This window comes from Tenrec ecaudatus, chromosome 3 (assembly GCF_050624435.1).
Source record: "Tenrec ecaudatus isolate mTenEca1 chromosome 3, mTenEca1.hap1, whole genome shotgun sequence".
Taxonomy (NCBI): domain Eukaryota; kingdom Metazoa; phylum Chordata; class Mammalia; order Afrosoricida; family Tenrecidae; genus Tenrec; species Tenrec ecaudatus.
Genome location: NC_134532.1, coordinates 112,439,394 through 112,449,745, shown reverse-complemented (window position 1 = coordinate 112,449,745; position 10,352 = coordinate 112,439,394). Strand labels below are relative to the sequence as shown.

The 10,352-nt window shown below is 43.2% G+C and overlaps 1 protein-coding gene across 1 annotated transcript; it reads right to left on the bottom strand.

The window, feature by feature from the left end:
* Positions 1-245: 245 nt before the first annotated feature.
* On the bottom strand, positions 246-658 carry LOC142443507 (dolichyl-diphosphooligosaccharide--protein glycosyltransferase subunit 4). Its single transcript, XM_075544848.1, has one exon. It carries the CDS (start codon positions 636-638, stop codon positions 525-527), a length of 114 nt encoding a protein of 37 aa, XP_075400963.1. The 5' UTR covers positions 639-658; the 3' UTR covers positions 246-524.
* Positions 659-10,352: the final 9,694 nt, after the last annotated feature.

Below are 10,352 nucleotides of genomic sequence, written 5' to 3'. Positions count from 1 at the left end.
AAACTGTACAATGAAACACTTGCTTTCATCCCCCAAAAGATTCAAAACTCTCAGCACACACAATGATTCAAGGAAGACTTGACTCAGTCTCCCTGGTATGTATGGAAGCCAGTAGATTTTTTTTTAGCAGCTTAATGGTGACAAAATAATGGAAGAATTTGAAAGAGGAGAAGAGAATAAAAAGAAATGTTTTTAATTATAACACATTAGAGATGAAAGGTCTGTCTAAAAATAAACTATAATAATTTGCTGTTGTATTTGTTTTTTTTATATCTATATTTTTATATTGGGGGGTACAAAAGCCAGCAGCCCCTATAGTGGGCCCTATTCAGTGGCAGCTTCTTGTTGCACAGGGTTAAGGAAGACTTTGAGAAAATAAAAGTTGTTTGGAAAGCTCCAGGCATAGTTGCTTTGTATGTTGTGATGGGTAGAAGGGATGAAGTGAAGGGTGAGGGCAGGCCCTCACACCCTCCATCTTGCCTCAGACTAGGTCCTGGAACCCTGGGGCTGAGAAAGCGCCACTCTCAGTCCTGCTTCTTGGGATTGTTGACGGCCACGTAGTGATAGAGAACGACAAGCAAGAAGAGCGACACGCCCAGCATGTTGGCGAAGATGGCGAGCTGCACGTCCGTGATCATCCTGACCAGCCCGGCTTGGCTCCGACCTGTATTTGTTTTCTGATATCAAGTTTTATTTTGTGACATCTTTTCATTTATAAACACTGCATTTACTACAAAACCAGCATAAAAATTAAAGTGTAAGCCATTTACAGCCAAGTCAGTGAAAGTTCATTTTTCAATGTGAGAGGGTCACCGGATTGTACAATGGCGGCTGAAGCGAAGAAGTTCACCGACTCCTTTACTCCGCAGTAACACATGAGGTACCCTTTCTGCAGAAAATGTGCTTCATAGTAAAAGCCTTAGCATCTTCTATCTACAAAACACATCCAATCCAGGGCCTCTAATTCTGCCAAAACAGCATTCCTCACCTTGGCTTTCAATCACTAAATCGACCAACAGCAGCAGCACCCTGCCATCAACTCCACTCTGACTCACAGCAGCTCCACACAGAGCTTCTGAGGCTGTAAGTCAAGAGTAGTCCCACCTTTTGCCCTCACAGTGGCTAGTGAATGTGAGTCCCTGACCTGAGGTTCCCAGGCCAATGGTTACCCTACACTGCCACCAGGGCTCCTAATACTAGAGTTAAAGAGAACTATGCTGAGTCAAGATCAGAGCTTTCGGGTGAAGGGGTCAAGTTTCCCAATGAAATTTTCTTAAGACATCCCTTCCCATGCTCAATTTTCTGTCCCCATCTTTTTTAATCACCAGTGCAGTTTTCAATTTTCTTATAATTTCTGCATAATAAGCTCCTTTGATTTTCTTGTGTCCCTTAAGAAAATATATTCATGTCCAACAGACCAGCAATGGGAGCAAAACCACGAAGTCCTTGAGGAATCCCAATTGTAGACTTCTGACTCAGGGGGCAGCACCTGGCACCTCATCTGAACTGGCTGGGCCACACTGAACGTCTAAAGGAGTAGTGAGCGTGGGGTGGGGGTGGTAGTAGACCATTCCATCCTAACTGAAGGAAGAACAATGGAGATTTGTAGGAGGCGCACCTCTCGGTCCCCAGTGCTGAAGACTCAAAGGGCATACGTCCTGAAAGATAAGTGGGTCCCGGGATCTGGATCCCTGAAAGAAAAGGGGATTGGACTGATGGATTATGACATGACCTGCTCATTATTTAATAGGATAACAGACTTGGAAATATTTGTATGGTTTTTCTTTTTCTTTCTTTCTTTCCCTTCTTTTGGTGTCTAGGTTTACAAGATGTACAAGATAAGCAACCCCAAGGAGACAGCAGAGGGACTGATATTTGGGGGTGAGGAATGGGAGAGGAGGAGGCAGTGGGAGGTGAGCGTTGAGCCAATAAAGACAGGGAGAGGGGAATAGCAAGGTTTCTAAAATGAACCATGAGGAGGGTGTAGCATTCCTGGTCATGTTTGATCAACTGAATTGTATCTGAGAGGAATTACTGAGAGGTGAATGATGAATAAAAATGATAATGAGGCAGGAGGTAAGGAAAAAAAGAGGAAAGAAGAAAGCAAAAAGTTATATATATATATATATATATAGCTATAAATATAGATATGTATATCTGAATATACAAATGTATAAAGATAGGTGCATTTGTCTGTGTGTGCTTGTGTGTATGTAAATAAAAGGAAGCAGATGGAAATTGGGCCTCTACTTAAATCTTACCTCAGTGCAAAGACAGTTTGTTCTAATAATGTGGCATTGTATGAAACTCACCTTTCCAACATGATTGCTTAAGACAAAATGGGTTTATAAGCAAATGTGTTAAAGAAAATTGATGGTGCCTGGCTATTAAAAAAAATATAGTTTCTGGGGTCTTAAAGGTTTGAAATTCAACAAGCAGCCACCTAGCAGGGAGCCAACAAAGCCCACAAGAAAGAAGCACATCAGCCTGTGTGATCACGAGGTCAATGGGAATGGGTATCAGAAGTTCAACAACAAGCAATCAAGTTGATGTGAAGGAACCTGGACAAAGTGGAGACCCCAAATCCACCTATAAGACAGTTGGATACTCCCTCACAAAAGGGCCACATGGAAGGGATGATAAATCCAGACTGCGATATATCACTGATGAAACACGTAACTATCCTCTAGGTCTTTAATATTTCCTCCCCTTACTATTGTGGTCTTTGTTTTACCTCATTAGTATTGTTAGACTTGTGTATGTTCATTTGTATGATTAAGAGCATTCGATTCATGGAAGCCAAAAGAGATAACTCTTCAGAGTAGTAATGACTCCCTGAGAGCTCAGGGAGGGGGAGGGGTGGCGGGAAGGGGCGCTGATTGCAATGATGACTGTATAACCCCACTCGAGGGGAATGAGTACAGAATTTCAGGTGAATGGATGCATTGGATGGTGTAAGATAGGGATAATAATAATAATAATAATAATAATAATAATAATAATAATAATATAAGGGGGGCAGGCCCCAGTCCCAACTACTACGTGGACACCTGCACCTCCTCCCAGAAGAACTTATTTCAAAGGATGGCATTGAATCTGCAGGTCCAAGAAAGGGACATATCTGATCAGAGCACACAGGAGCAGATGAAGGGTGAGGAGGAGAGAGTGGAGCAAATCCTGACCCAGCAGGCCTTGAGGATGATGTTCCCGATTAGAGCAGCCAGTCCACAGAGAGGACCACATGGCCAGACCCACTGTGAGGTGTGTCACCCCTCACTGACCCATGGCCCAGCGGAAGACTGCCCAGAACCACAGTGTGAGAATTGCGCCCTAAATGATCCCGCCACACCGAGGCAAAACACTGGGAGAGTGCAGAGGAACAGCAAGGGAATGGAACAGCAAGGTCCCCATGGAATGCTGAAGGTGGACTTTGGGGCCAAGGCATGGTGCCCCAACAGACTGGACTGGAAAACACTCCTGTAGGCCAACAAACTATCCTTGAACTAATTACAAGCTTTTCTTTCTTGTTGTGTTTTGTTCTTTGTCAGTGGTTTGTTGTTGTTGTTTTGTTGTATATTTTTGCTTGGTTTTGCTCTGTCTTGTTTTTGTGCATATTATTATCTCCGCAGGTCTGTCTAAATAAGACAGGTTGGATGAACAATCTAGAAGGAAAACAACTGGACCAACAGTTCCAAGAGGACATGGGATAGGGGGGTGAGGGGGGGAAGGAAGTGGTGTTAACAAACCCAAGTGATCCAAATTGGTGGTGGGTTGGGTGTGGGAGGCCTGGTAGGGCATGATCAAGGGTAATGTAACCAAGAGGTATAGCTGACACCCAGGTAGGGACTGAGCATGATAGTGGGACAGGAGGAAAGTCAAGGGAAATAGAGGAAAGAGCTGGGAGGCAAAGGGCATTTATAGAGGTCTAGAAAAAGACATGTACATATGCAAAAATATTTCTATATGAGGATAGGGAAATAGATCTACATGCATATATTTATAGGTTTAGTATGAAGGCAATAGAAGGACATTGGGCCTCCACTCAAGTACTCCCTCAATGTAAGAATACTTTCTTCTATTAAATTGGCATTCTATGATGCTCACCTTCCCAACACAGCTGCTGAAGACAAAGCAGGTGAATAAGCAAATGTGGTAAAGAAAGCTGATGGTGCCCAGCTATCAAAAGATATAGTGTCTGGGGTCTTAAAAGCTTGAAGGTAAACAAGCAGCCTTCTAGCTCAGAAGCAACAAAACCCACATGGAAGAACACACCAGCCTGCATGATCACAAGGTGCCGAATGGATCAGTTATCAGGCATCAAAGAACAAAAAATCATATCATTGGGAGCACACCTCCATGATAAGATCGCTGAAGACAAATGAGTACATAAGCAAATGTGGCGAAGAAAGCTGATGGTGCCCGACTATCAAGCGGTATAGCATCTGGGGTCTTAAAGACTTGAAGATAAACATCTAGCTAAGCAGCAACAAAGCCCACATGGAGGAAGCACACCAGCCTGTGTAATCATGAGGTGTTGAAGGGATCAGGTATAAGGTATCATCAGAACAAAAAAATCTTACCATAGTGAATGAGGAGGGGAGTGCAGAGTGGAGACTCAAAGCCCATTTGTCAGCCACTGGAGATCTCCTTGCAGAGGGTTCTCGGGGGGTGGGGGGAGATGAGCCAGTTAAGTTGCGATATAGCAATGATGAAAAATACAACTTTCCTCTACTTCTTAATGCTTCCTCCCCCCCACCCATTCCTCCCTGCCCCACGCACACACACTGTCGTGATCCGAATTCTACCTTGCAAGTACAGATAGGAACTGGAAACACAGAGAATCCCGGGTGGATGATCCTTTCAGGACCAGTGGTATGAGTGGCAATACTGGGAGGGTAGAGGGAGAGTGGGTTGGAAAGAGGGAACTGATTACATGGATCTACATATCACCTCCTTCCTGGGGGATAGACAACAGAAAAGTGGGTGAAGGGAGATGTTGGACAGGGCAAGACATGACAAAATTATAATCTATAAATTATCAAGGACTTATGAGGGAGGGAGGGGTGAGGAGGGAGGGGGGAAAATGAGAACCTCTTGCCAGGGGCTTAAGTGGAGAGCAAATGTTTTGAGAATGATGAGGGCAATGAATGTACAGATGTGCTTTACACAATCGATGTATGTATGGATTGTGATAAGAGTTGTATGAGCCCCTAATAAAATTATTTTTAAAAAAGAGTTTGTGGGGTGTAGGTTGGGGGAAGGAGGGATAAAGGGGAGGGATATCATGATCTCAAAGAGTTCAAGGAGATAGAAAATGTTTTGAAACTGATGGTGGTAGCAATTAAAATGATGCATGAGCTAACTGAACTATTGGTTGTATTATTTCTCTAAGAGGTCCCAATAAAATGATTAATAAAAAATAGTTCAGACTACTACTTTTGGACTCCTGAAAACAGTTACCATAACCCTCACCTTGAATTTAATGGGTATAGCAGATCCACTTGGAAGCCACTCTTTTGAAGGTACCTTATATGAAGACACCTGCTAACCACAAAGTGGTGATTCAAACGCAACAGCCTCTACATGGGAAAAACATGAGACTTTCTGTTCCTGCAAAGTTTTGCAGCCCAGAAGCCCCACAAAGGAAATTTAGATGGCCGTGATGTTTTTTAGTTCAATGAGACTAAGACTATTACTGAGAGGACTTGTCTGTATCCATCCACTGATGGCAGAGACTTGTTTAAACACATTTCGTTTGGGTTAAACTCATGCATGTATGAACTGGAATCACAGTAGAAACAATTTTTCCACTGACCCTCATATATAAAGGGAGCCTCAAAGTATTTGTGAGAAAATTCCATTACCTTTTAATCCCACCTTTCATGAACTTTTTGGAGCTGCCTTATATGTGTATTTATAAAACTTGCATATCTCATTCAAATGTATAAGTAAGTAGAGGAGGGGTACACAGGATAAAGAAAAGCTCTTAGGGTTCACGTATGCTTTCATATGCTCTGCATGTACTGCATATGCCGTGATGACAGTGGTATTTCCACTCTGTGGTCTTTCTCCCCAAAAGTCATCATCCCACATGCACCATGAAAAAAGAAATAGACAAATCCACACTGAGGAACAGTCTACTAAATAACTAAACAGTGCTGATCAAAATGGTCCCAAATCAGAGAATGCGAAGGAGACATAATTACTCATGTAATGTCCTATCCTGGAACAAAAAAAGGACAATAAGGGAAAGTTGGTCAAGTCCAAATAATATCCGGACCTCGGCTAGAAGTAATGTCTCAATCCACCACTCATCTGTCAGTTTGTTGTACTTCGGTGGCTTGTGTGCTGCGGTGCTGCTGGAAGCTACGCCTCTGGCCTTTCAAACACCGGCAGGGCCACCAGGGTGAACCGTCTCCAGCAGAGCTTCCAGACTATGAACAGACTACCTAGAAGAAAAGGCTGTCCACATCTGAGGGGTTAGTCACCAAAAACCTAGGGATGACTGCGGAACATTTTCTAAGATAGTGGCAGTAATTCCAACTCTTCAAGTTAGAGGGTACTCAAAATTAGAACCTGGGAAAAGCTGCCTTCTCAAAGCAGTTGTTCAGTGTTATGAAGTTTTTTGGGTTCATAGCGACCTTGAGCAGATGTATTACAGAAGGAACCATTGTGAAGCCACTGTGTCCTTCCATCTCTATTTCACTGCCCTTCTACTTAACCAAGTGCAGTGTCCTTTTTCTTGTTTTCTCTTTTTTAAAGTAAAGTCAACCTTACTGACATGGATGAAGCCAAACTTTCAGGATCTCTGTATGCTGAGAGGCCTGATTCAAAATGAGGAGAAACAGCAGTAATGGGCCACAACCAACGCTCGTGGAAGGAGTTGTTAAACATCAAATGACTATTGCATCGGGAAAATCAGTGGCACGAGATCTTTATAAAGTATTGAGGAGCACGGATGTCACTCCCAAGACTAAGGTTCGCCTGATCCAAGACATGGTATTGGCATGTGAAAGCTTGACGATGAATAAGGGAGGCCGAAACATCGTTAGCTTTGGATGGAGGTGTGGGTTCGTGCAAAATACTGTGCTTTGGAAGCAGTGTAGCCAGAGTGGTCCTTACAATCGAGGATGGGAGGACATCGCCTCATAGATTTTAGATATGTTAACGGGAGGGACCAGTCGCTGGAAAATGACATCCTGCTGGACAGTGAGAGGCCGATGAAAACGCAGAGGAGGCTTGTGCGATGGATCGACAGTCGCTGCGGCGTGTGCCACACCTCCGACCCCGCTGGCTGTGTCAGGCAGCAAAAGTGTCCCGCTGGAACACAGTCTGGCTAGGAGTCATATCTCAATTCAAAACCCCCTATAAGAGGCGTGTTTTCCCAGTTAAGAGTAATTTATTCTAAATGCAAACTCATAGGACAATAGTTTTCACTTCTAAATTTTGAAATGCACTAACGGGCCTAGGGTAATCTGTTTAAAGACAAAGATTGACATTTAATGCCTTTATAAAACAAATCATTCTTCTCTGATAAGATGGATTCTCACTGTTACAGAGATGCAGATTCATGTAAACTAGATGTCGTTAAACAGAGGCACAGTCCTATAGAGCAGCTGTCCTCAACCTTCCCCATGCCGCGGCCCTTTCATACACTTCCTCATGTGGTGGTGACCCCCCCCAACCATAACATTATTTTTGTTGCTACTTCATAACTGTTATGAATTGGGTGACCCCTGTGAAAGGGTCATTTGACCCCCAAAGGGGCCAAGACCCACAGGTGGTTGAGAACCGCTGCTAAAGTAATTGATAATCTTAAATAAGTAGAAGTTGTTACATTGCTAATGGTGGCAGATACATTTCCTTCCTTTGGTATTACTCTGAATTAAGCAAATTACTGGTACTTGAAACTGCAAATGATCATTTTCTCTTTTAAAAATATGGAATAGGAAGAAGATAAAAATGTGGTGGGTGATGTGAAGTGAAAATATCTTCCTGGTGACATTACAATGTTTACATAACACTGTTGTGTCTGTTTGGGTTCAAGACTAAGCTATTGTGACTAAGGGATCCAACCGTACTATGGCTTAAAGAACCATTGTCTTGGTGCTTTTGTCTAAGGTCACAGTTTGGATGTGAGCAGTCAGGGGCAGATCTGCTTAATCGGCTCACTCAGGGACCCAGAATCTTTCCATCTTGTTGCTCCAACATCCCTAGAACTTTACTACTAACTGCATTTGTTTGTCAAGGTCTCTGTCTGTAGGAAGAGAAATGGAAGCCGGTAAGAGGCACCCAGCATGTTACTTTTGCTTACATGTGGTAAGGAGGATATAGCCACATAGTCATACATCAGTGCAACAGAGGCTGACATTGCAGTCTCTCCCTGCATGCGTATGCCCACATCCATAGTTCAGTTACAATGGAAGAAAGCGCAGGTTTGGATGAGTGGCTGGAAGTTGCTCCTCAACTCTCTGGCTGACTTCAAAGGGTAGCCCCCATGCCTTTTCCTGTCACTGTCATAGTCATCATCATCATCATCACCACCAGAGACTCATAGATTTTATTGAGATTGCATTGTCTTTCACACTGTAGAATCTCGTCCATCCACTATCCTGGTCTTAACCAGAAGTTCTCTCTCTGCTTTACAAATGAGAAAATTGAGATCTGGGAAAGCTAAGTAATTTGCCCAAGACCATAGCGTGGAAGAGGGATCACATACCAACCCGTCAGAGTCAGAATTCACTTCTTCTTCTTCTTTTAACCATTTTACTGACAGATAATTCACATATAGTGAAGTCATATCAGAAAGAGTTGTATAGTCATCAACACCATCATCAACATCACTACAGAACTGTTTTCTCTCTTCTTGCACTCGCTGCTACTAGCGCCCCGTTTCCCTCCAACCTCCCCTCTCCTACCCACAACAGGTTAACCCAGCTAGCATCTCCAGAGATTTAACTGTCCTGGATCTCGTATACTGGAAAAAACATACAACAACAACAAACCAGCTAAAAACAACAAAATAAACCATAAAGAACACCCATTGAAAGAAAGTAGGAAATACTCAATACAAAAACAGGACAAATTTAAAATTAATCAAAGGGGAGATCAAATGGTAGCATGTTAGCTTTTAACCTAATTGGTTCTGCACAATTCCCTTTCCACTGCACTCTGCGCAACAGCAAGGTGAATCACATGCTTGGTCTATCCCAGAGGGAATCCGCTCGAGGCTCAATCCGTGTGTATTTTCCCTTCACATTTTAAAAAATATGAAACAACTATAAAATGGGCCCAAAGGGCGATCAAATGATAAGGCCTTACATGTGCCACAAACGAGTGCACAGGGCTCTCTCTCTGAAAGCAAGGTTGCTCACATCCCTCCACTAGGGCCGGAGATGATTCCCTGGAGGCTCTATCCATGCAGGGACTGCAGGGACCTTGCGAGTGGATGTTGGGCCTCCACTATCGTCCATCGTAGCTCACTTCTTCACTACCACGGCCTCTCACAAAACCCCACGGCCTCTTGGCTGCTATGGCAGCACATCCTGTTTAGTAGTAAAGGATCCTTCCCAAGGGCAGTACAAACATGAAACATAGAGGTTAATATGTTGTCACATGTAAAACTACCTGCTGCCTTAATCTTCATCTCTGCAATAAGAAAATACTACATGTGGTTATGAATATTACTAATAACCTCTTCATTCATTTAGTGGTGTGAAAATAATTCTATCATGGCTCTCCTTTCCACACTGTACTGAATTGTGTCTTCCAGATGACATCATTTTCTGGGTTGGTTTGCAATCGGTACTTAATGTCTGTCGTGCACACTATTTTTGGTGTAACGGTTTACAGCGTTGGAGGTGTTACTGCCTCGTGGATGTCTCTCTGTTCCAATAGTGGATATAGATATTTTCTAACTGTCAGGAAGCTGGCACACCTTTGACTGTTTGAATACTAACTATATTAAAATCTATTAGTTAATCCCCCTATCTTCCCATTTAATCTCTCCCTGCAGCAGTCAGCATAATCAAACGGATTTCTGAAGAGGACATATTGAAGTACAGAAAAGTCACGTACTTGGGGAACACTGGAGACATGAAGGGGAAAAGAGCATGGTGTCCAAGGAAACTGTCCAGAAACCAGCAAGCCTGCAAAGTTCTCTTCAGGTCAAAGTCAAGGTCACGGGCTTTCCCGATGGTTGTATTGATATCGTCTTTTGTGTACAGGATCAACTCTGCTCCAGAAAACGCCTGTGTACTTCTCAGGCTATTGACAATGACGACCTTTCCTTAGAAAGCACATCATCTGGGAGGAGCGGAATTTCTTCCATGACTTCTGCCAACGCCCTGCTT

Coding starts and splice junctions, on each gene's coding strand:
- LOC142443507 (XM_075544848.1), bottom strand. CDS start 638: ATGATCACGGACGTGCAGCTCGCCATCTTCGCCAACATGCTGGGCGTG.